This window comes from Gavialis gangeticus, unplaced genomic scaffold, assembly GCF_001723915.1.
Source record: "Gavialis gangeticus isolate Ggan-Ray unplaced genomic scaffold, GavGan_comp1, whole genome shotgun sequence".
NCBI classification, from domain to species: Eukaryota; Metazoa; Chordata; order Crocodylia; family Gavialidae; genus Gavialis; species Gavialis gangeticus.
In genome coordinates, this window is record NW_017728993.1 from 27599310 (window position 1) to 27625055 (window position 25746).

Sequence of the window (25746 nt, forward strand, 5' to 3'; positions counted from 1 at the left end):
ACTACGGTGATGAGTGTATCAGGTGACTGGCAGATGGATCCTGAGCACCAGCACACTCGAGTCTCCATCGTGTTCACATGAAAGGGGCTTCTGTTTCTGCGATGCAAGTGGTGTCAAACCCGAGGGGGGCTGTTACTGCGGGCGGAAGGAAGTCACAGACACAGGCGGGTGCTTCCTCGCTGCTCCACGAATCCAAAGACGCTTGAAAAGCCTGCTCGTGAAAACTGCTGCACACAAACAGCCCTGCTGAAAAAGGCAGGCTCTTGTGCGACCACCCGACGAGACTAAACATACCAAAACAATGGAAGCTGCCACAGGCATGGCACCGCCCTTCCTCCCCGAAAAGCATCAGCATCAAGCCCTGTGGACAGCTCACTGTTAAAACACAGCATGGCTCTGTAACCACCCAAACCGTGAGCGGTTCATACACCACTGCTGCTCCTTTTGTGCAGGGGGAAGTCGGCTATGACAGCCGACCAGTGGACTGAAGATAAAAATTGTCAACCAGACAGAAGTTGGTGCTTGATTTTGGATGAACACTAACTTGTCTGCAGGCCTGCACGTTGAAGTGGTACTTGGTGGAAAGCCAGCTGCAGCTGGCTCTGGAGCGATGCTCGTTACTGCTACTTTCATCACCTTTCTGCGTTGGGTGAAGAACTAACCCCCAGGTTAAAACCTCCAAACTTTGTTGTGTTTAGTTCAGCCATAACAGGAGAGACGCTGGCAGTTAACCACGCATCCTCAGCTCCAGAGATCAGAGTTTTTCAGACACATCTGTCACCAGTGTCTTGAAGATAAAATGGTCTACTACAATAAATGTCAAAATAACCTTTAAAATGCTGAAAGCATCACATGGGCCGGTTGCTCAACAGAAACCCTCCGCCAGCGCAGCTACAGAGCATGGGATAACTCCTGCCAGCGGGTCAGGAGGAGACAGATCCTTGGCTGGGCCGGGTTACCTACTCTTCCGCGATAGCTGTAAGATCAGCAATTAACGTGACAACGAGGACAAGTTCATCCTTCATCATTTGGCACAGAGGTCCGGTTCCCACGAATCTGGCTCTTCGCGTCTGGCTAAACTGAAACGTGCATGAGATTGCTAATTGCTAGGTGATGCGCACATTTTGCAGATTCATTCTTCACCTCCAGAAAAACAACACTTGTCAGCCTCAGAATAGCAGCGCTAACGTACACGGCTGCTTGCCATTTTTTTTTAAACATGCACCATAAAAGAAAAGGTTAAGTGATAAGAGAAGGCATTTCACTTCTATGCTTGAATGAGTATTAGTGACATCGTTGTTAGGAAGCTGGAGAAGATGAGCTGTCAAGTTTTGTGACTTAACTTATGTTCCAGACAGTTTTGTTAAACACTCACTGCTTTTCTTTTTAATGCCCCACTTTTTAGTCACTAAATAGCTGACTGCACACACAAAGAGGGCTTCTGAAAAGGGTTAATTAGGGATGGGCGAAAGACGCAGCTTGCATGATGCACACTGGCTCAGCTTCAATTACTTTGTGAACCAACTCCAGCTTTACTTGGGGCTAAGTCCAGAGGCACGTCTCCCGTGCAGTCCAGAACGAGCTGCTCCAAGAAGCAACGGGAAATCAATCTGAACTGGTCTCAGCATGGGAGAGAGCAAGGGACAGAAATCTCAGGTAGCTCAAAACAGTCCCATGGGGGCTGGAAGGTTAGGCCAGGTGTATTTGCTTGGATGCTGAAATGTAACAGGGAGCCATGCAGAGAGCGGAGCATCAGGGGCAATTGGTTGGCTCCAGGGCTGCAGCTGAGTTGCCAAGAAGGTGACTGTTGTGCTATGCATTAGCCATGTGCTTTCACAGTCTGCAGCCTGATTTCAGCACCAAAAAACAGCAAGAACCAAGCCCAGAGGTTGCTAATGCGTGCCCCGCTGTGGCCAACCTGGTGGGACACGGTGTAGCCTTCTGGGCAGCGGTGATGAAAGGAGGTGCTTGCTGCCACTGGGGCTAACGTGGCCTCCAGCAGAAGTGGCCAGAGTCCGACTTTGCAAGCGGAAAGCAGATGCCCCCAGCAGAGAGAGATACGAGGGGCGGCACGTGATCCAATCGGACAAGCATCGCTACGGGCCTGTCCCGCTCGAGCTTTAACCAACCTGGCTCCGGGACAGCGCTAAATGTTTGATGCAAAGGTCAGGCAGAGCTGGACGCCGTCTGTACAACAGGGTACAGCTGAGCAGCATCCAGGGAGGACCTGAACCATTTCCAGGCATTTCTGGTTGGCCCTGCTGAGACTTGGAGAGAGGGCGTGGGTTGGGTTACTGCCTTTTAATACTTGTGCTGCAGTTATCGTCAAAGGGCCTCAAGAGGAAGGAAAGTCCCGCTGGGCTACAGGTAGTGCAGACACATACGAAACTCTGCCCTTAACCCAATGAGTTGGCCATCTCAGTGGACAAGGCACAAACCTCCTGTTATAAAATTTGGCCCTTGCTGGTCAGCTGTGTCAAGGGCCACAGAGAAGTCCAGCTGGGTGACCACAGACGTGCTGTGTTTGTGGACAAGAGGCAGGCCATGCAGAGAAACGCTCCAGGCAGCCACGGCAGGGAGGATCCAGAGGTTCCTGCAGCTGGCTCAGAGCCCTGTTATTGCTGATGTCTCCATCGCTCGGCTCAGCACAGGGAGGCTGGAAGTTTAGCTTGCACCTAGCGTGGACCTTCATTCCTGTCGGCTGCTGCAGGGCGTAGAGCGGGTGGCAGGCTCCCCTCCTCACGGGCTGCCGACAGCCACCAAGAGGCATGGCCCCGTGTGTTCCCAGCTCTTTTTCAGCATATAGGAAATGTCGCAAGCCATGGGATGCAGCCCTGGCTGCCGTCCGTGCTTCCACGAGTGCTTCTGTCAGACAGGCAAGATATTAGACAAGGCGAGACCTGTCACTTGGATGGTGCGTAAGCGATGCCTGCGGGCCCTAGTGACCCAGCGAACTGTCCTTAGAGGGAGGGAATTCAAACATCTTGGGTCTGTTTCAATGCAGGCCACTGCAACACTCCCCATAGTTGGTATAGCACGATATGAGAAGCTGCGGTCCCTGCCCGAGGATCCTGGAAGACGGGAAAGGCGGTGAGGGATGAGCACGGGCTGCAGTCACAGAGAAAACTGAACCGAACCGTGCCATCAAGGGGCAACACAGCACAACAGGCTGCAGTTGAATACAGCCAAAAGTGAGACAAGAGGAACGCTGTCCTGGTCCATTGAGTCTGGACCCCTGCTCTGAGCACTCCCACATCATGTGGTCCCACTCGTACACAGACCAAGATCCACCTGAAAACCAGGCACTCCCTGGAGAAGCATGCGTCGTGACTTCATTCCTCCGGTAGTTACCAGGCAGTGGGGGCAAAGAAAGGAGACTGCCTAGCAGGATGGGAGAAGGGAAAGCAGTGACTCTGAACGGGCTGCAGCACGAGCCCTCAGTGCAAAGCCAAGTTAGTGCCATCCTTGGCACGACAAGGGGACCATCCAGGAGAAGTGGGGGATGCTCTTGCACGGCACACCACAACAGCAGAATCGTGCCAGACTATCGCGGGAAGTTCGAGAAGTGCTAGAAGAGCATCCAAGTACTATGAAGAATTCAAGAGAGGGCCACAAAAAACAATCCAGGGGCCAGGACACAAGCCAGACAATGCGAAATCAATTTGGCTCACTGAGCAGAGAGTTGAAAAGATGAGCTGGTGATGTGTGGAAGAGAGTTCCCACCGAGAGGCAGCTCTTCATTCTCTCAGACAGCAGCAAGATAACTGGATCCAATAGTTGGAAGTTGAAATTAGGCAAATTCAACCTCGAAATAAGATGCAAGTTCCTGGCTGTGAGGGTAATTAAACACTGCAGCAGCCTCGCAGGAGCAGCAGTGACCGCACCGTCGCTGGGAGTCCTCACGATGACATTGCATATCTTTCAGAGAGATGCATCTTAATCCCGCTTCTGGGAAAAGACTGGCATAGACCTGGCATGCAGGAGGTCAGACGAAGAACAGCGCGGCCCCTCCATCTGCCAGCCAAGTTTCTGGATCTGTGGCATTGAAGGACAAACCGGGGATGTCCACTCAAAAGGTGACATTGTGCACCCTGCTTTGAATGCTTGTGGGCTGGGGGAGAGAGGGCATCTGTCCTGGAAAACTGCTCTAAGCTAGACCGCAAACACAAAGCACGGTGCTAACTAACACCCCGCCGACCATGACTGCAGCCGTGCCAGCCTGGCCCTACCACGCTGGAGATAACGTGATGTTTGTCAGCGAACACGGCCAGGGACAGGTTCACGTCTCGTCAAGGCTGTGGGATTATCCTGCAAAGACTAGCCCCCAAAATAATTTGGAGCAGGCAGGGGGGTGGGTCAAGCGACTGCTTGACGCTAACAGTGGTGAGCAGTGCTGCTGCTTTTCAGCCCAAAGGTAGCTGCTCTGACGGCTCCAGACCCCTCCGAGATAAAAGGTGCTGCCCTATGCCTGTCCTTATCAAAGCTATTAACGCAAGGAGCAGCACCGACTTAAATCATAAACCCCAGCGCCCAAAGTTCAGGCAGCCCTTGTGAACCTGACTCACTTCGCATGACTGAGCGAGGACATAACCCCGTCTCTCCTTGCAGACAAAGGTCAAGCAGGGAGAGGTGCAGATGCAGCAGCCTAGGAGCAGTTGCAAGCCCTAATCCAGCGACTCCCGATCAGGAGGCCACGGTGCTCGGGCGCTGCCAGACCCTCGGAAGGGCGACTTGCGGTGCGAGCAGACACGCAGATAAGTGCAGGCTCGGGCTTGTCCCAGCTTGGCCAATCCCCCGCCCCTCGGCAGGCAGGAAAGCATTGTAATATCGACAGCAGTCGGGTGCTGCTCAGCTCGCAGAAGCGATGGGGCACCTCCAGTCCAAAGAGGTTGAGAACCGCGGCCCTAAGCTAACGTCCGCCAGTACGTAGTCGCTGCGACACCCAGAGCCAGCAGTCTGAACCAGGGGAAAAAGCAACTTGATGCAAGACCCCTTCGCTCCTAGCCACATAACCCTATGGCTACGTCTACATGGCAATGTGGTGCCACGCAGAGGGAAGGGGACCTTGGCTACTGGAAGCAGCACAGCCTTGTTAGTGCCAGGCTCTCCCCAGGGTAATGCATCCCGCTCCTCCGGGCTGTCCTGACCCCATTATGTGAGCTCGCTCGGGCACCAACCTACTGTGGGGACATACCCTGTAATAGAAGCTGTCAGCTGGCACTTGGAGCACAGAGGATGGCCGGATACAGAGCAGTTTTCTTTAATAATTAACACATTGGGAGCACCCAGATGTGCAGTTCGGATACATCTGTGCATTGTAATTTCTACAGCAGTCACAACTTAATGAAACATCAATTGTGACAAGATCAATGAACCGAACTGAACAACAAACTAAAGTTAGTAAATTCATGCCTGGGGCAACAGCTATAGTTTTTTTTAACACTTCCATCACTTTTAATGTCTAATTAGTAAAAACATGAATCCTTCTGTGTCCTTCTCCTTTCTCTTCCTCCAGAGAGCTGCAGCGTAAAGGAAAGAGGAACTTGTTCACTTTTACTGAACATGAGCCTTGATGCGAGTCATCTGATCAGCGACAACGTCTTCATCGGCACAACAAGCACGTGAAGGACAGAGGCAGCGATGTTGGCAGGCGTGCTCCGTGCTGATCAGGTGAGCGCTCTCTGCCCTGCTGGCAAAGAAAGCCATCTTCATTTTCCCATGGGATAATACTGCTGCTGCAGGTGAGGTCTGGACCCCCCGTGTCACCAGTGTTACACGGCTTTGCCACATCAAATTCAGGACCCCAAATCACCTGGCTGGGAAGAGCAGGTTTCAGATGGATCCACTTGGGATAATGCCCACAGCCTTCACCCATGCAAGCAAAGTGGCTATTTCCTCATGAGTACTTGATGAGCTTGAACCTGCCCCCTCGGGCCAGTGATTGGAAATGTGCTCGCAGCAGATTCTGCCTCGTCCTGGGCTGCACCCACCGAGCCCCCGGAGAACGAGGACCAGGCCACCGCATCCGAGACCACGGCTCTATGTCACCGAGGGATCCCCCGGCACTTGCTCGCAGTCCAAGAGGGAGCAGCTGGTTGCCAACGTGAGAACTTCTCATGAGCTGCGAGACTTGCCAGAGAGCTGGGATCACAGACAGACTCTTCCTGCACTCCTGGGAGAGACGGTACCATCCCTCTGCCTCGCCTGGACCGTTTCCAGCAGAAAGCTTGGCGCTCCATCTGGGAGGCATCTCCTGCGTGACGGAGGTGGTCCCGGCACAGCCTGGTGTGCTCTGCGCTCCCAGTTCATGACAATGAATCACAAAGTGTGGGAGACGTGGTACATGCTTTTTCTCCAGCTCTTTCATGGATTCACTATCTTTTCCTGGAAAGTCTCCTCTGCCTTTGTTCTTCACACTGGTTATTCCACGTTCCTGGGCCACATATGCCCCTAGCACATCCCCTTTCCTGTAACACGGTGCTTGACACAACCAGCATTTGCTCAGCTGGCCATCGACACCCTGGCCAACCATCTTCCCTCTCCAAGGAATCTCCTCTGTTGGGAGTGATAAAGGTACCAGTGAAACCAAAGGGACAGAGACAGGTTAACACCGACTCTGCCTGGTCTGAAAGCAAAAAGCAGGGCTTGGAAGAAGTATGCAACATATGCAATGCATCCTGCACAACCCCACTGGCCACAGAAGTGGCTGCAAGATCATTACACCAGCTTCACCGTGCGAAAGGCTTAGTGCAGCTTTTGTCACTTGAGCCACTCTGCATACCCAGCCGGGAGCTCGGGAGACGGCCCCGCACCACAATGCGGGGCACTCACAGGACTACGACGCGATGAGGTTACAGCTCGAAAGTGGCATTTGGATTTCTCCACTGAACTCAGAAACCAAGAACTTGGAGAGAGATTTCATCCAAGCTGGACCCATGTGATAAAGGGATTGAAGCAACAGAGCCAAGGATTAGCAAGACAGATGAATGCACTGCAGTGTTTTCCCATGGCATCATTCCACCTGGCTCATCAAGGAGCTAGAAGATCTTGAAAAGAGGGTTCTTATAATACCTCATGCTCACTGGTTTTCCTTGTGACAAAGGAGTTTTAAATAGCTATTCTGGAACTCCAGGCAGGAAGAAACCGAGCAGGTGAGAGGTGCCAATACAAATCAACTGCTCTATTATCCAAGCTTTGAAATTTCCTAGAGAATAATCAGCAGTTTGCAAACACGACAGGGAGGAAGCTGTCTTAGTAATATAAGATTAATGTATTGATTAACATTCAGGTGGGGTTTCTAAAAGAGCCTACAGAGTGCAGGTATTTTAAAACATTTTTGTGCCTTACACATTTTGGGCACTAACAGAGCACAAATAACGAATGTGAGCACACACACAGCAGTACAAACACGACAGCTGGGCCACAATTCCTTGGTGTGACGCTATTTATCTATAGCTCGCTAGACTGGCACCAGCTTCCTCGGGGTGGGCTCAACGACTTTGCCTGCTCAGCATCTGGATACTGCATTTCAATACGGATCTTCCTAGTCCTGACAGCGTTAAAAACAAAGACAAAAGGGACAGAAACAACAAGACCGGGGCGCCCAGACTGGCAACCGAGCTCGATGCACGGAAACGAGGTGCTACAACAGTCACTACGGGCAAGTCTTTCATGCAAGCTCCTTTTATTCTGTACGGCCAACGTACTAAGCTGAGCCCGAGACATGACCAGTCAGCAAGAATGGTCGCATCCTACCTTTCCTTGAAGGGAGAAGGTGAAAACAGAGGGCTGGTGGAAACGGTCTTCTCCACACGTACGGCAGAGACCGCAGGAAGGAGAGACACAGAGGTCTGGCTGTTGAACAGCTGTGGTTGCTACAGCTCCCGAAGTCCTTGGCACTGTGAGCCTCCAAACTGGCACTTTGGAAACGGTTCATCGGTGGACGTGAACTTCCCGGGAGAGGAGAGAAGGTGGGGCTCAAACCCGAGAAGGCACGATAAAGAAGTGGACATAAGCAGAGTTTACTGGGGCTTTTGTAGCTGCCGGCATAGTGGCTTGGTCTGCCACGGGTGGTTTTCTCCCCACTCAGTTCCCAGGGAAAACCTTACGCTCACGTCCCATTTACGGGGCATGGGGCTGCCCACACATCACCGTACCAGGTGGCTAAAACTCGTTGCCGCACTAAATGTCTGTATTTCCACACACGTGCTCATGTAAACTACCCCACAGCCAACTAACGCGTGACAAATACCTCTTTAAAATTAAGCACAAAAAGATTAACGGTACTCTGAGCTGAAGTGGAAGGGAACTCTGACAGTGGAAAAGACCTTCAAGTTCACCTTCTCCATGCTCACCCCCTTCTTCCCCAGGGATAACACAGACACGAAACCTGGGGCATTTTCAAGGGTTTTGTCCAAATTAGCTCCCAATGATCTGAGTGATGAGCTTCTGACTTGGGAGACTCTTCCATAGCCTGGCAGACTTCAAAAGCTCTACAAACATATAATAACTACTAACTTTATCAGCCAGCAGGAGATATCAGCAGGACTGACATACGAGCTACAGAAAGCGCATCGGTCAATAATAGGCTGCTATGCTTCTCCATAGATGCTCTCAGAACGGGACGTCTTGAAAGAGATCCGAGCAGTAATAAAGGTCTTTGAGTTTGAAACACACAAAGAGAAATAAGAAGTTATTATTCTTCAGCTTCTGATGGACACCGGTAGGCTTTAAATCTGATGGGATTATGCTGCGTTTTCATTTGAATAAGGGTTATGGATGCAATTACTCAGGTCTCCCAAAGTTAGGAATTAATTAGATGGCTACTTTTAAGTAGAATTAAAATTTTTTTTTTTTAAATCTCCATTCAGCTGTTAAAGGGGTGACTGCGAGTTGGCTGGGCAGACTGCGATGCCTGTTTCTCAGGATGACTTCCAGAACAACGGGCGCGAGGCCGCAAGCAGCAGTGTTTCTTTCCCGGTGCTGACGACCCAAGCGCCACGCTGGGCCCCGGCCGCCCGCCGGCACTTGCTAACGGCGCCACGATGCTCCCACTCCTTTGCCCCTCAGCTCCCGTCCTCAAGGAGCTCCTCAAAGGCCAGTCACAGGATGCACCGCGCTGTAAAAGACATTTTAATCAAGGACCTGGGCACAAAGAGGCAGAGCGTGCTCACAAAAGCATGCTCCCCGACTGGGGCCGCCGGAGACGCGACTGCCGCCGGCCCCCTCCCAACCTCTAACGAGATTTCAAGTCATCACGGGGCAGAAGCGAGCGACTGTCACGGATCAGGAACTGGAGAAAAGATGTGAAACGAGCAAAGGGATAACTCACAGCCACAAAAAAATTAACAGCAGTTGCCAGAAGGTTCTGCCCGAGGCTCAGGGCTGTTTAGTATCTTTATTAATGATATGGAAAAAGGGGCAAGTAGTGAGAAAGCAACATTCACAGATGACACAAAATTATTTGGCTTAGTGTCAAGGCTAGAGAAGAGCGTGAGGAACTTCAAAGGGGTGACAAAGCTAGCTGAACAGGCGACACGACGGCAGATGAAATTCCACACTGACGAGTGCAAGGTAACGTGCACTGGGAGGAATAATTTGAACGACTGATGCAACTTACTGAGCTCTAAATTAACTGTAACCCCTGGGGAAAATAACTGGCATGACTGTAGACAGTTCAGTGAAGACCTCTGTGCAGCAGCAGCAGAAGTTGAAAAAAGGAAAGGATGTTACCATGCATAATGAGAAGGAGAAAACCTGAAAATATCATGCTGCTGCTATATAAATACACAGTGCGACTTACCTGGGATAATGTGTTCAGTTTTGGTTGCAATATCCCAAAAGAGGATTTTGCAGAAATAAAGGAAGATCAAAGTTGCCAATGAGAAAGGCAAGAGTCAAAGGAAAAGCTACTGTAGGAAGAGAGAGATACTGAGAAGACCGAGCTATTTAACCTAAGATAGGATGGATGTGTGATAGAAGTATGTAAAAATAATGAATAGTACAAAGAAGGTGCCTTTAACCATCTCATTCATCTTTCCTGTAGCACAGGAACAAGGGGATATCCCCTGAAACTGGAAGGCAGAATATGTAAAACTAATAAAAGGATTTAATTTTTATCTCTGCGTAATATGGAATTTGTCCTTGGAATTCAGCACAAGATGAATCTGACACCGAGAGTTTAGGAAGACTGAAAAGTATTGTCATTTATGTAGATGGCAAGGAGGCGCAGTCGCACCACCAAAGATCCCTTGTGCGATTCACGTCTGACTGGGGATGGTGATTCACATGCTCCCAGCTGTAACTGTACGGGATTTAGCAAGCAATCGGGTTGAAGGCAGAATATAATCCAGGTCGCAACCCTCTTCTTTGTATTGGCTCTGCAGAGATAATGAAAGTTCAAAAAAAAGAGAAAGCTGAAAGTGGTTTTTTGTCATTGAAGTCGGTCCTTATAGGGCTCAGGATTCACACAAGTGAATTGCTGAAAGCAAGAGAGTGAACTTGAACAGTCACTTTTCCGCAGGTAACTGCGCTTGCAAACCTATCTGCCCCACGGCTGATCCCACTGCTGGGGCTAGCGAGGAGAGTGCTGGCGGGGAGCAGACGCTCAGGACCGAAAAGAAGAGTTCTTAAAAGTAAAGAGGTCGACGTCTTCTCGGCCTCACGATCTGCATAGCAAGGCAAAATTCCCCAGGGATTCAGCAGGTATTAATTATGTGAGATTGCATTTCATACTTCTCGAAGGCTGTGTTTCTTGCCTCATAAACTTAGTGGAATGAACCCGGCTGATAACCTCAGTATGTGGCAGTCTTCTGATGGAACCGGCCATTGCAGATTCATTATATAGTCATGTACCATTAGTTAATCATTTAAACAGAGATCAGGGGGGGAAATGATGGCGTTTGGGTCTCGTAATGCTACAGATCTGCTGACTCTCATGTTTGGAGGGGAGATTGACAACACTAAACTTTCTTCAGCTGAGAAAATTACTGCTAAATTGTCTCGTTTGCAGCCAGGAAAACCATCATCATTAAAAAACACTATTAAAGTACCGCCATACTTCTCAGTTAATCTGACGGAGGAATGGGGAGCTCAGAATCCAGGTGCCAAACTGAGACAGCCGTGCTTTGCAGATACCAAACCAGGATCACTGAAACGCGGCCCTCTCGGAGAGCCTGGAGTGTCCGGCTGTTCAGAGGCACACGGGATACAACACACTCCTTTTACCAACGCAATACAAAAATGACTTAAACGCTAAGCACAAATTGGCCCTGTCGACGGAAAGCCAGGTCTCAGCGCCCTCCCATACTGGCGTGATTCGCAGCGATCAGAACTTCAAGAAACCGTGCACTCCCTCGTCTTCAAGACCCCTCCTTGCAGACATCATTTTAGCAGATGAGGAGCCAGAGAAACTCGGCCATCAGCACAGCTCCCATCTCCACCTGCCAGAGCACCGTGAGGCAATCGACTGCTTAGGAGCGAAGCATGCGCCTCGCCAGCACAAGTCTCAAGTCTGAGCAATGAACTAAGCCTCCTGGCCTCAGAACTGGACCCTCTGCTGCCAATTATCTCAATTTGTCTTTTTATTACAAATGTGCGGTTCGCTGTCACCCACGAAACAGGACCAGGCTTCTGGGGGGCTCCGTTTCTAACCCCATTGCGGTCATCTTCGCGTGCTTCCCCAAGCGATGGAGTTGAGCAGCTCACCGCGCCGCAAGACTCAGCGGTGCAGTGATTACAGAGGCCCCTTAACCCAGTATCTCATAACGAGTCAAAGGACCATGTCAATCTTGAGCGCAACACGATGAACTCGAGTGAGGAACAAGAGCAGAGTCTACGAGATCACAGCGTGGTCTCCCATGAGAGGGGGCCAAATAAAACTAGGCCAGGCAACAAGCCTGGATCTCATCCAGGAGGCAGCAATGCTGCATTGGCCAGGTAGACGAGCAAAGCATTTCTAATTCGAACTTCTATCAAAGCAAAGCACTTTCCTTGCATTTAAAATGAGTTGCAGCACGCACATCAGGGCTGCTATATTCAGCCACGTATACAGCGAGAGATGTTTTTAAATGGAACCAACTTCTCTCCCCTAATTACTCTGATTTTATAACAGTTACCGAGACATTTTTCTTGGCAAGGAAATGGAAAGGCAAACGAGACAAGCAGGAGCCAAACTACAATGTTCCTACTGATCCTTTTGTAACTACCCAAGCATAAATAAGGATTAAACACAGCTAACTTTTGTTTACCATTGCAATGGCAAAACCCCTGTTAGATGAGTGTTTACAATGAGGACATATTGTTTCAGGCCTTTGGAGATCCAGCTCTCTGCAGAAATCATTTGTAACAGTCAAATGTTTATCATTTATAGTGCTTCAAACAGGGTAATTCCAGGAACTGGGCTGGAGCTGGCAGATGGCGAGAGAAATTAAACTCATGACATGGTTCGCTAATCAGCGAATTGCATGGAGACGGAGGTGCTTCCCACCCTAACGCTGCGGGCCCTGCAGTGCAGCGAGGATCTAGGGCTCCATTACAGCCCCAGAGCTCCCTGGATGCCTGGCAGCAAAATCCCATCAAGCAAAATTATCCTGCTGGGTTAGCTGGGTACTAAAGGCAATGGGGTGAGGAGTCCCTCCACAACTGTCTTGCTTCTCTTCCTTAGCGGGACCTGCTTTTGGGTGGCGGGAGCATCGCAGCGGTACGCAAGGAGGTCCATCAGTTCAGAACAGGCTTGATGATTAGTCTGAGACGAAGAGCACGAGAGACGTGTGTGAACACATGCTGGGAATGGACCATGGCTTCCATTTAAGCCACTTCCCACACAGACAAGAGCCCTAAGCACACGCATCCAGTGCTGTCCTGATACGGCACAGCACGCCCTGCGCTGCAGCGCAATCAGGGGCCGGAGAGGGCTTGCCACCCCAATCAAGGCTGTGAACCCAAATTACAACGGACTGTCCTGGTCCCAAGTTCTTGGGAGCAAGGACAGATGGTAGGGCACCTCACTTCCCCACCAGGACCAATGGCTAGCTGATGAAGGACCCTGCTTCACTTTCCCCCTACCACTGTGGGATGAAATTGGTAAGCAACTGCTACCAGGACGCAGGCTGCCGGGTACACGAGACAGAAGGAGGACGCGATGACCTCCGCGCCACGCTGCTGTGCATGCAAGGGCTTTGCTGGAGAGCATTTGCATGGAGACTCCAGCACGCAGCTTGCTTCTGCCCAGGAAAGGCTGCCAAACTCTTCCCACATGGCACATCCTCCCTACTTACATTTCACATAATCACCTGCTTAGGAAGGCCTGTAATGCTCGATGTAATGCTGAGCATTACAACCCAATAATATATTTATTAATTTGTAACGCAGAGCGCCACTGACGGTCCCCGAAGCCTTCCTGGGAACGCGTGTCAGCTTATTGATTCCAACCCACCCCGGCTCGCTTTGCTCTCACCCTTCTGCCAGGCCGGCGAGAGAGTACTTCTGCGCTGCTTCGGGTCATAATTGAAAAAGACAGAAATGTTCAATATGACTCATACATAATTCAGCTTATCAGCTGCCCAGGAGAAAAGAGAAGGAGAGGTGTTCACATGTCTACCTCTTCCCCTATCAACAGGAGAAATAATTTTCAATTACACAAAGTGCACGCAGCTCTGCTCACAAACAGGATTTGTGCGTTCGGAGGAGAAAAACAGAGATATGGAAGGAGGGAACGAAGGATGCAACAGGAAGCAAACGGCTACCGAACGCGCGCTCCCGAGAGGTCCCTGGCTCTGAGGGGAAGAGACGAGGCTCTGGCCAAACGGAGGAAGTTAGCAATCAGGAGCAATATGCCACTGAGCCACAACACGCAGCAGAAACCTAAATCAAACAAAGCTCCAGATTAGTCTGCTACACAGACATCATAGCAGCCAGCTAAAACCCTGACGGCGCGTTTGTGAACTTCTGGCTTCCACGCTAAGGTTTGGGTTCGAAAGATCAGATTGTAAAGAAGCACTGAAAGTTATCGTTACAAAGGATTTTAATGTAAAATCAATAAGTGCTGTGTATTTAGCAGCATGTGACTATGAGAGCGTCTATGATAGACAGAGCTCTGCTTGCACCAGGGATCTTTGCATTAGTCAAGTCCTTGAAAGGGAAGGCGGTAGGTCTGCACCACTAAGCATTTCCACCTGACAGCAATCAGAAGTTACTTTAACCCCTGCCATCAGGCAGAAACACTAAACCCCACTGATAACCCTGAAAAAACAGGGTTTAATGAAAACAAGCCGCTTCCAGCAGCTGGGTGGAGTTCTGGTTGGGGAAGAAGCAGCAGAGGAAGCAGAGGAGGAGGAGGAAGAGTCTGGGCCTTGCAGTGCTCTCGGGACGGCTGGGGAACGCAGCCTCGGCCCGCGGCATCCATCTCCACGCCACCCGAGCAGAGAGGAGTGGGTCCCGTGGAAAGGTCAGCTCCCGCAGGCAGACGCAGCTCCTGCAACACACGCTCGGTGCAGTGGGGGAAGGCGTCTAGAACGGAGGGGCACTGAGGGCAGAAGGGCAAGGACGTGGCCGGAAAATGGGGACGTAGAGAAGTCTCAGAGGGAAAAAGAGCTGTCAGTCTTTGCCCCAGGCACCACGAGCTGTGCACTGGCTGTCAACGACCAGAGCCTGCCTGCTCCCTTGGGCCCAGGCAATGCAAAGGGCAGGGCCCCGGCCTCCTCCACCAGGGCTGGCAAGCTCCTAACTTTGCCGGTGAGCACACAAGTGCCCACACACGTGCACGCATGTGTGCAGACAGGGCCAGGAGAGCCGTTCCATGCCAAACCATCCTCCTCGCAGACCTTTCTGCACGTTTTCCTTCCGGGATGCCATTTCCCTGCTTCTCTCAGCTAAGAGCAAACAGTCATTATTTTTGTTCTGTAGAAGAGCCTCCTACGGGCTCCGTGATTCTCACGTGCAATGGAGAAGACACAGTGGGTGCCCAGACTGCAGACAGCCACATGAGCTGTGTGACAGAGATAACTATGAATGTCCTCTCATAGCAGCTCAAGAAGGAAAAGCCTGGTTTTGTGGGACCTAAGGTCATCCACGATGTGCCAAAGGTGTTCAAGGTGGGAGCTGTACCTTAGGTATACCGAGGGACGAGAGGGAAGCTGCAAAGCAAACAGACTTCAAGGTCCATCATAAATGCATTAGCATACTGGGGGGCCATATGCATGCCCATGACGGTGCCATTCGTCTGCAAGAGCTGCATGGGTAGACAAAGCGGGAGAGCGCAGTGGGGGCAGCAGCAGCGCCCTCGTCACAGGTCGTGTTCTTCACAGCTTGCAATCCGCCCTCGGGGTGCCGGCACAGAGAGGTGACCCCGGGGTAGCGCACATGGCGTTCGCTGGACACTTGTCAATGGAGCCCAGGTCCTTTAAGAACCGCGCGGCGGCGTCAAGTCATTGGCAGCTCCGGGGGCACGTGGGAATAGGACGGAGCCAGCAACTCTGGCCAGGATGGTGCCAACGCCAGAGACAACAGAGCGTCAGGCTGCCAGGTCTGTGGGTCTTGAGTAATAAGTAAAAGTTGCTGGGCCTATATATCTATATGCACATACACACATATGTGCATGTAGGCCTTGCAACTTTTACTTATTACCCAAGACCTATATTTTATATATATGCCTAGCAACTTTTACTTGCATACGAGTAAAATTATATATATTGTGTGTATACATGCATATGCATGTGTGTGTATACACATATGTATACATGAGTATATATGTATACGTACACACACACACACACACACACACACACCAGACAGACAGACAGACAGACAGACAGACAGACAGACAGAAAGACAGACAGACAGACAGACAGACAGACAGACAGACAGACTGACTATCTCCCTCTGTTTTATTTAGTCTATGAGGTGCAAATCTACGCTGCCCTCTGCCTTCTATAGATGAGCAGGGCCAACTGCCCATCTCTGCTCATGGGTGTTACCCTTTGCCCAGCACTCCCCATTTGTCTGGCATTTCACTTGCTTCGTCTTCTCCTGACCCTGCATCACGAGCTCCGTGGGCAGGACACTGCAGTGCCCGGTGCTCTGAACTGTATCACAGCCTCGAACAATAACCATATCACTAGCTCCACGAGCGTCTCACTCTGAAGGCAACTGCAGACAAACGCAGCTGGAGCGCTCTGCCCAAGTCTTCAACTCCCTAGTCACAACCCCTGCAAAGTGGTAGCAGCAAAAGCCCAGTTGTGCAGTTTAAATTCAGATCTTCCAAAGGGTGGAGAAAAGACTCCCGGGCTCTATGCATCCCGGGCTCATGTGGAGGAGCAGGCAGGGTCATCTGCTACGAACTATTTTCCACCTCGCTGTGCTGAAAAGGCCAGATGCCCCTCCTGCCAGCTCCTTCCCCAGTAAAAGCATGCCCATCCCACCGAAGAGGGAGCCGGCCGTGGGCGTTCCAGGGCACCAGCATTGTTGTTTGGGGATCTTCCCTCTCACTCTTGGAAGACAGGGAAGCACTACCACCCCCATGTATAAAGAGGGGAACCGTGGCCAAGAGACCACCTGGCTTGCACAGGTTCTGCTGGTCTCCTCGTACCTGGCTACTGCTCACGCCACTGGACACCTCTCCCTCTCCCGCAAGCCTGGTGACAAGGTACAAGCCAAGAGCTCCGGATGAATTCTGTGATCTAGTTTTCACTGCCGCCAACCCCTCCTCGCTCCAGGTTTTCGTTATTCAGTACCTGAGCCCACAGTTTACACAAACCACGCAATCTGCTTAAGCCTTTGTTTGAAAACAGATTTTCCTTTTTTATCATAGACAAATGCAAAGAAAATTCCCGTCAGTGAGTGCCCTGCCTCTCAGCTTCTCAGAGCACTTGGAGACTGTACGTAAGCAAACACTAATATATTTATACACTCAAGTATATAGCTAACTTTGACAAAAGTGGGCGATGATTATGACATTCTAGTAATTCAGTAATTAAGTGGACAGAAGCAGACCATGTTTAAGACACAGTCCTTACATGGCATACATGTAAAAGCTTCTTAAAAGCTGAAGAGCACAGCACCTGGATAATGCCACATTATACAGCAGGCAAGGATTAAACACCAACACTGCTCTTCACTAGCCAGCAAAGTCCTCCTAAAGCAGGAGAAAGAGACTGGGAAATTGCGATGACAATGAAAGTCAAACCAGCTGAATTCCAATACCGACTGCAAAAGCTGAAGTGTGACCTGCAAACCCATGTGTGAACTGTGGCAATTTAATCCAGCAGAGAAAGAAACATAGATTAAGGCTCCTTGATCTGTCAGATACAGTTTCTAGATAACCCAGGAAATGTGCACTGCATAAAATCAGAGAAAGATAAGGAAGGGGGCACCCAGGTGTCTCTTTAGCTGGACTCTTGAAGCTGTTAGCGTGACACCTTGATCACACAAGGCAGAACATGCATTTCAAAGTGAAGCTCAGAATGTAAAGCACCTTCCTTCCTCCCCGCAAACCACCGGAGGGATAGCAAGTTTGGTCACTGAAAGAAATGGTGGCAAAGGGTACTGAGGCAGCACGGCCTTGCAGAGCTGAACCGGGACCCTCGGTGCTGGCATACTCTGCAGACAGGAGACCAATTCCACCTACCTTCTAACACTGTTAATTTGGCACTTGTGTTTATCTCCCCAACACTGTTGGTCGCCGTGCACTCGTAGATGGCTTCATCTCGGTGAACACGTAGCGGCTGAATCCGGAGAACCGATCCCGATCCATCATCAAATTCAATAACCTTGGTGTGGAAAAGAAAACAGTTCTTCATTGACACTCACTGTAACAGAGACAGAAAGTCAAAGCAAGCTGGGGCTAAAACCCACCTGTCCGGCCTGGGCAGTGAAACCCCACCTGACAGAACAGGGGTTTCACACACAGAGAAACAAGAAAAAGCAGACTTAGGAACGTATCTGCCCTCTGAAGAGCCCCAGTGATGTTCTTTATGAATCAATAAACCTTGATGAAGTATCAGCCTGCTAATAAAGATGTGGATCTTCTGACTTAAGCCATATTTGCTCTAATGGCTTTACTAATCGCACTGATGGCAATTTAGTGCCAACTTTCACCTTGATCAAATTTAAGAGCAGGCCTCTAAGCGCCCGTGGATTACAACGGAGCCATTAACTAATTAAGAGCGCTGTCTGTTGCTGCTAACGATAACAGAAGCCGAGGGTGCTTAGCACCTTTCAGGACCAGGTCCTCCAGAACGGCCGTGCTACCAACAATGACACCACCGCAGCGCCTCCTCCAGCGTAAAACACAAAGTCCTGCAGCAAATCACTGTCTTCCCATCCTGCTAAGGTGGAGGCAGCATTAATCTAACTCCTTCCCGTGGACGAGAAGGGACCTAAGCTAGTCACCACTGGCACACTATAAGGGAGCTTAATGGCAGACGTGCGAATGGCCAGAGTCAATACCCACTGCATCCCGCTCGATTTCCAAGCAAAGCAAGAGCTGGAACGACTAAGGCAAGGTGGGCAGCAGGACTGGGCCTCGCCTCCTCCGCGCTGCATGGCCTCGTTGGGAGACACAGGGAAGCAGCTCCATTATTTGGGGGTCTCAAAAAGCCCATGTCAAGTCCAGGCAGTGAGCGACCTCCCCTCACTCTTGCATGCGGCGCTGCATGTCGTGTTGCACTAGGCACACGCGGGGAGGAAGGAACGACTGCCACCCGCCCTCGCAGAAACCACTGGAGGCAGAAGTGGGGGCCAACAGGAAAGACAAAAGGGCAAATCTGAAAGATAGTATCACAAGCAATCTCTTATGCCCAAAGTGAACAACCCAGAAAAGCCAATTCAGGTGCCAGAGAGTAGCAGATGAGATGGGGAAAAGGGAATAAAAATTTATTTAAAATGTTTTTTTTTTTTTTAAAAAAAAGATCAGGTTCATATGGCTGGGGTCATCTGACCCCAGCGCTCTTTCCTGCCCGGAGCAGAGGGTCGGACTTGATGATCTGTTGAGATCCCTGCCAACCCTAGCATCTATGAATCTATGAACTTGAATGAAATATTTTTTTCTTTTCAAAAATAAATCCATTTAAAATTAAATTTAAAATGATGACAACATACATTAAAGTCTAAGTTTAATCTACAGAAATTGTGTAATTAAAAGGTTAAGTCCTATATTTTTGGTGTCAAAGTTTTAAACAAAGTTGACCCACTGCAGGGGTGGAAGTCACGAGCGAAACCAGAGCTCGCTCCAGTGATGCATCAACTTTTGACTGCAGCGGCCTTTCTCCCGAGTACACAGAGTACATGCCCCTCATTCAAGTCCATTCACAGTCGATTCAGGTCGAGTATTAGTTAATGAATAGTTAAAAAACTGGTAATGAGTTTCACGTTCTTGGCGATGACAAACAACATGAAGGCTTCTCATGCAGGCCACGAATAAAAGCTAGGTGCGAGAGGATGAGTTCTACCAGCTCCAAAGCCCTGCACGACGTGGGAAACAGGAACCATCCCTTCGATTTGCTCACTATTTCCTCTGTTTAATAAATCGATTTTCAATGCAAAACATGTTTTGATAAACATCTTTTCTTACAGATGTGGCACATAAGGTGGTTTTATTTAGCTATTATTTTTAAATGTTTTTGTGCATTTTAATTACATTTTAATTTCCGACTTGACACAAGTCACAAGGAAAGAAAGAAATTAACAATCAATCATACAGCAAAAAAATGCTTTATCCACCATATTCTAATCTAATGAACATGAAAAATTAAGACTGAATAAATGCCTATTGCCCTATGCAGCTCCTTAAAGCAACAGGCACACAGAGCTAGCCTATCCCTCCTCGTTAGCAAAAGCAGCAACATGTTCAGCGTAAAGGCCAGAGTTGGGACACATCTGTGCGGGAACCAGACTGTGCCCAACACTGCTGCCCTCCGGCTCGAAGTGCTCAAGAGGCTCTGCCCTAAACAAGATTCAGGGCAGTCCCATCTGTGCCACTCTTTGGGCAGGCTGATAAGACTGATTGTGTGACATGGCTAATTAGCTGGCCTGGTCACAATGCCATCCAGATGTGTCTGCCTTGCTTCTGGCTTAGGAGACAGCGCAATGTGCTTGTGGGCTCCCTGGCTGGACCCGGAAAGCTTCGGCGCAGATGTGGCTTTAGCTGCAAATCAGCCTCTGGTTAGGAATGCAAAACAAGATTGACGTTGATTATTTAAATCACCGTTTCCTGCTGGCCGATTTAAATCATGATTAAAATCAGGGATTAAATCAATAGTCCCTCATCACGGAAGTCACCCCAGATCCAGCAAGAAGAGCAAAAGCATCAGAAGAGGAAAGGTTTGAGGAAAGGGGTTGGGAAAAAGGGTCAGGTTCCCAGGGACGGAGGGACAGGGCTGGTGCTCCACAACAGGAGCCGGGGCAGGGCTGGGGAAGGCACTCAAACCCCTGTCGCATGACAAACATTAACCAAATGGAGCACGTTGTAACCGCCCCCCACTCAAACCACGGTCCCTTCCCTGCAAGCATTTCAGAGCTGGCAACCCTGCCTGCCCTCCCTCACCAAGTTCAGCTCTCCAGGGAAACCCGATTCTCCCCACACAATGCCTCCGTCCTACTGCTAACTATTGAGACCCTGGGCTAGCAGGAGCATCTCGTGGCAGGGCACTGGGCTCAGCCGGGGCAGGAGCAGAGCAGACCTCAGCCCACCTGCACCAGTGCTACCCGTTATGCCCCACTTGCTCCGTCTCTGGCCCTGGGGTGCCCAGGGCTGAACTGCGCTCCAACCCAGGACGGGAACTCGGTGCATCTGGCCAAAAAACGGGCTTACCCAGGGCCGTGTTTGCTGCAAGGCTGGAGCTGCTGAAGGAAGGAAACCCTTTCCCTTGCCCTCCCACGCGGTGACTGAAGACACCCGAGACCGTAACACTTGTCACCATGCGGCCAAGCCCGGCCGGCTTCAGAGCAGGCTCCTGATAGCTGCAGTTACCTCAAAGCGCTGGGAGCTGACCTTCTTCCCTTTCTTCATCCATGTGATGCGAGGTTTGGGCTCTCCAGTTGCCTGGCACACAAACGAGGCTACGCCTCCAGAAATCCCAATCTGATCTTCGGGAGCTTTCATAAAGGTTGGCTTGCCTGAAAGACAACCACAGTGCAAGGTGAGGACAGAGAAGCAGTGGGTCTGTAAGAGCACGGGCACCAAGCTCTCAACGCACAGATCAACAGTGTTTCTATCACAACCGGCATTAACGAGAGCAGTCAGATGCACTGCGAACAGGCGCACCAGGAACACGCGGGCTTTCCTCTTCCCCACCGAGCCGCTTGGGAGGGCAAGGCAGGCTGCCCTGCCCAGCACCAACTCGCACGGGCCACAAAGTGGAAACGATTTTTACCCTCCAGGTCAATTTAAAATGATTTTTGTTCTCTAAGTTGCATTATTTTGTAAGTGAAACACTTCCAAGTTTATCCTGTGTTCACGTCATTGCATGCTACAGAACAGCGCAGAAAACCAAGCCTACAAACAGGAGACAGCACAGCGGCACGAACTGCCAGGCCGGGAACTTTTAGACTTTAACCGGCATACTAATGGCTGTTCTTGTTAACGCACAATTATGAGCCCGTTTCATGTCAGGCTTGGGTCTCCGCACGTCTCCACGCATCGCAGGACTCGCACAGCCTGGCGCGCGTTTGGGAAGAGACCAAGAACTAAAATTGGAAGTCGGCACAGAAACCAAAGTGACATTCAGGCCTGAGTGACTCAGCAAAAATGGAAAAATAATGTACCGGCTTGGTGATCAATACAGGAAGTTTCATGAAATATGGCTTTGTTTTCTGGACTGATATGACTAAGCTGCAGGTCGATATAATTAGTTATCTGGTTTGAACATAATGTCCATATTTTTTTTAGACAGATACTGTCTTCCAGGATATTGCAGCACTTCGCTGGGTAGGGGTTTGTGCAAGATGCATACTGCTTTGCTCGGCTGGGACAGCTTGGGGCACACGTGCTCTTATTTCTCAAAACATTATGACTTTACGTACACATGCGCACACGCGCGCACATGCATATTAAAACCAGCCCGTGATCATCACTCCAAGTATGAGGCACTGGCGAGATCTTAGCCAAAACCCTGCATCCAACTCCGGGTTACCCCGCGCTCAGGACAGACACGGGAGCAGAGATCCTGGCCCCAGAGGGAGGCGAAGCCGGCTTGGCTTGCGTGGCCTTGCCAAACCAGCACCGAGAGGGGACGCGAGGGCTCTCCGGGAGCGCCAGGGTGAACGCTGGCACAAAAACAGACCAGCACAAACTAGCCATGAATAAATTTAGGCTGGAAATTGCAGGTTTCTAAGTAACGGAGGAACGAGGTTCGGGAGCCAGGAACCGCCTCCCGACAGCAGCAGCGGAGGGGAAAGACGGCACTCTGATCATGAGCGAGAGGACAGCGGGGCCCCGGAGTCCGACCCCACCAGCCCCTTCCCAGCCAGTGTGCGAGGCCCAGCAACAGCCGGAGGGGCAGGAACCGCTCCACTACAGCGCTCAGGGCGACCGGGACGCACACGGCTCCATGAGACTCACAATTGACAGAGCAAGCGTGGCCTGCCACTGTCGTCATCTTCTGCATGGCCGCTGTGTCCAAAGGGCCTCCCTGGGAGCCTGTGCTGTTCAGACAAACAGGTCCCTCCACCCCGTCCCTCCACAAGCTCTCGATCGGAAAGAAGCAGGCCGAGCCTGGCCACGGAAAACAGACGTAGAGCAGAGTCGAGGAAGAGGAGAAGATACAAGCACCCACCAGTCTCTGCACATCACTCAGCCACCGTGGTTCTCCGAGAAACAGGACACGCTGTCCCCCAGAAAGCTCACGCCGAGTGTGGGCACCTCGTGCCATCCTACGGCAGCGCTTAAATGAATGTGCTGAACGGGTCTCCGAGCACCCATTCGGCAAAACCAATCTCTGAAAACTTGACAAGGGCCGACGTGCAGACTGAGTGGCAGAGACGCTGTCCTGACATTAACACCAAGTAATTATCAGTTGTGGTTGCTTAGCTTACATTGATTTCACATAGTGAAATGTCTCTAATCACATCTATTACCGCGTAGTTTATATTTACATATATCTGTATTTATTCACCCCGCTCATCTCTCCCAGCGACACTTTGATTTACTGCTCATGCCGGTGGTGATTGCGGTGTGATTGACTGTTTTGCAATGCAGTGAGCTGAGTTGATTTGTCTGTATTGGATTTCTGCAGTTGATTTGTTCTTTTTGATTTTCTGTTATTTACTTTGTGATGCAAGTAAACTAGTGTAAATTTATTAAACGGCAAATACAGCAGAGTCCAAAACTTCTCTCCTTGAAGAGTACAGTGCAATTATGTATTGCATTGTACACCTCCTCCCCAGCCAGCATGCACCGAGGACTTATTTTATTTTTGTATGTTTAAAAAAATCAATACTTTTAAAGGAAGAACAGAAGGAAATTGGGCTCTCTCAGGTAGTAAAACCTGGAAAACTCACTGCCTTGATCAGCTTGCATTTACAATGTTGTAATGAATCTTTCCCCCTACACATTTCATTGAGCAACACCAACCTCTGGCAACCCTCCACATCCACAAGGAAGGGTCCCAGATGCATTTCTTTATGTAAAACACATTCCCAGAGACTTGTTTTTGGGAATGTGACTGCACATTGTGCTCAAACAGAAATGTAGATTTGTTAATAAGGAAGAAAAGTAAAGTTTTGAAAGCCAGGAAACCATCAGTTAAGATTGTGCAAACCAACCCCAGCCCCTGTGTCCTGGCTCCGAGTATGTCAGTTATTATTACATACTGATGGATGACTCAAAACATACAGCAATGACAGCCAATGGAAACGCACTTGTGCGCATGGCAAAGTGAGATATTAAGCAGTGGGTCTGTAGGAACACGACATGAATTACACGGACTGTGAAATGGACCCACTTGATCTGTTTCTGCAGGGAGGAGATTTAGGCAAGTCTTGGAGGGAGGCAAAAACTAGCAGAGAAGAGCCAGGCAAAGGTCCAAGCAGCACATTTCAACCCACTTTGAATGTGCAACCCTTAGGAGTGCAAGAAACAGCAGGAAAAAGATACAACCTGCAAATACTTAGCATACAATTTTTTTAACCGAAAGATTCCCTTTTTTCCTTCAAATTCAAGTGGCCGTGGTCCCTGTGAAGGATTATGTACCTGCCAAGTCCGAAGTGTTTACAACCAAGTCATTTATTATTTGAGAAAACTGCAAATAATTTTTTTCTGGTTTTTCTATTAAAACATTTGCTCACATGCTCTCTCCAAGGCTCTGGGCCCAGGAATAACTGAACCAATTTTATTCAGAGTTTCTCAAAAAGATTTACCTTTGGAACAAGAGCGAGCCGGGGAAACCCGTGTCCAAGAGACAAGCTTCTGGGAAAGCGCTGAGCGACTGAAGGCAGGGCAGAGCATGGCTGGCTGGGCCCGGGCCCACTTCAGAGCGATCCCATTTCCCGATCGCTATCCGTCTTTCCAGCAGGCTGATTACTCGAAGCGGCAGACCCCAGGACCGTGCCGGGTGTGCGCCCATAAAGAGACTCCTCTTCTGCTCCTCCAGCAACGGTCTTTCCCGGGGACGGGGGTGCAGCGCCTCTCACAGCTCATGTTGCTCAACAGTTCAATTTACTCATCGCCTTGTGCAACAACTTTCATGTCTTGGGCCCAAACCATCCGGGCTTCATCTTTCCTTGCAAGTGAATTACTCTAGTGCGCTGACAAGGGGAAACCACCTGTGCAGCCTTTCCGAGATGGGGAGAGCGCAAAAGATAACATTTTTCCACTATAAAAAATAAGAATACTCTTGCAGTACTAGAGACAGGGCTCTGCCGGAAATGACTTGGGGCAGAAAGATGACATTCTGCTTGGAAAAGCCCCAAAGCAGAGCTCCTCCCCATCCCAAAAGAAAGCACTTTGTTTTCAGGCAAGTGTGGAGGAAAACATTCACTCCCGGAGCACACAGACCTCCAGCCAAGCCTGCGACGCGTAAGCCCAAGGAAGGATTTGCCACACAGGCTGCGCGAAACTTGGTTTCACAGCTGTGCAAGCGTCAACTCCAACCGACGGGTGCCGGTCGGGGAGGCCAGCTGGAAGTGAGCAGCGGGGCCGCACCAAACATCGGAGGCCGAGGAAGGGTGGGCAGGTTGCAGCAACCCCACACGGTCACATATCAAAACAGGGAGAAAGCCGGCTGGGGGCGGATGAGCACGCTGGGAAACACCTTCATCCCCAGGACTCTCCTGCAGATTTTGGAAGGGATACGAAGGTAAGCCTACATCTACATCTCACCATCACTCTGCGCTGGATCTTGCATGAGGAGCAGCATCAACCAGCAGCCCGTACCCATCGCTACGGCTGCAGGATGCAGGTGTCGCCGTGGGCGTAGTCTTTCTGGACTTCAGCAAGGCCTTTGACACCGTCTCCTACCCCATCCTCATTAAAAAACTAGGCAACTGTGGCATTGATGCCTACAGTCAGATGGATTGCAGATTGGCTCAAGGGTCATACTCAGAGGATGGTGGTGGACGGGTCATATTCAACCTGGGGGGAAGAAGGCAGCGGAGTCCCCCAGGGCTCGGTCCTTGGACCTGCGCTGTTCAATTTCTTCATCAGCGATTTGGACGACGGGGTGAAAAACAACCTGTTTAAATTCGGTGATGATACCAAAATTTGGGGTGAGGTGAGCATGCTAGTAGGGAGGGAAAGATTGCAGCAAGATCTGG

General features: G+C 50.3%; 1 protein-coding gene across 8 annotated transcripts in view; it reads right to left on the minus strand.

The window, feature by feature from the left end:
- Positions 1 to 25746, minus strand: part of PTPRF (protein tyrosine phosphatase, receptor type F) — a 409931-nt gene that overhangs the window by 214779 nt on the left and 169406 nt on the right. For all 8 annotated transcript variants that reach the window (XM_019501453.1, XM_019501457.1, XM_019501455.1 and 5 more), the window contains exons 4-5: positions 20966 to 21111; positions 17624 to 17765 (exon numbers count right to left, since the gene is read on the minus strand). In XM_019501453.1, the coding sequence (XP_019356998.1) occupies positions 17624 to 17765; positions 20966 to 21111 (288 nt within the window). The remainder of the gene's footprint in view (positions 1 to 17623; positions 17766 to 20965; positions 21112 to 25746) is intronic.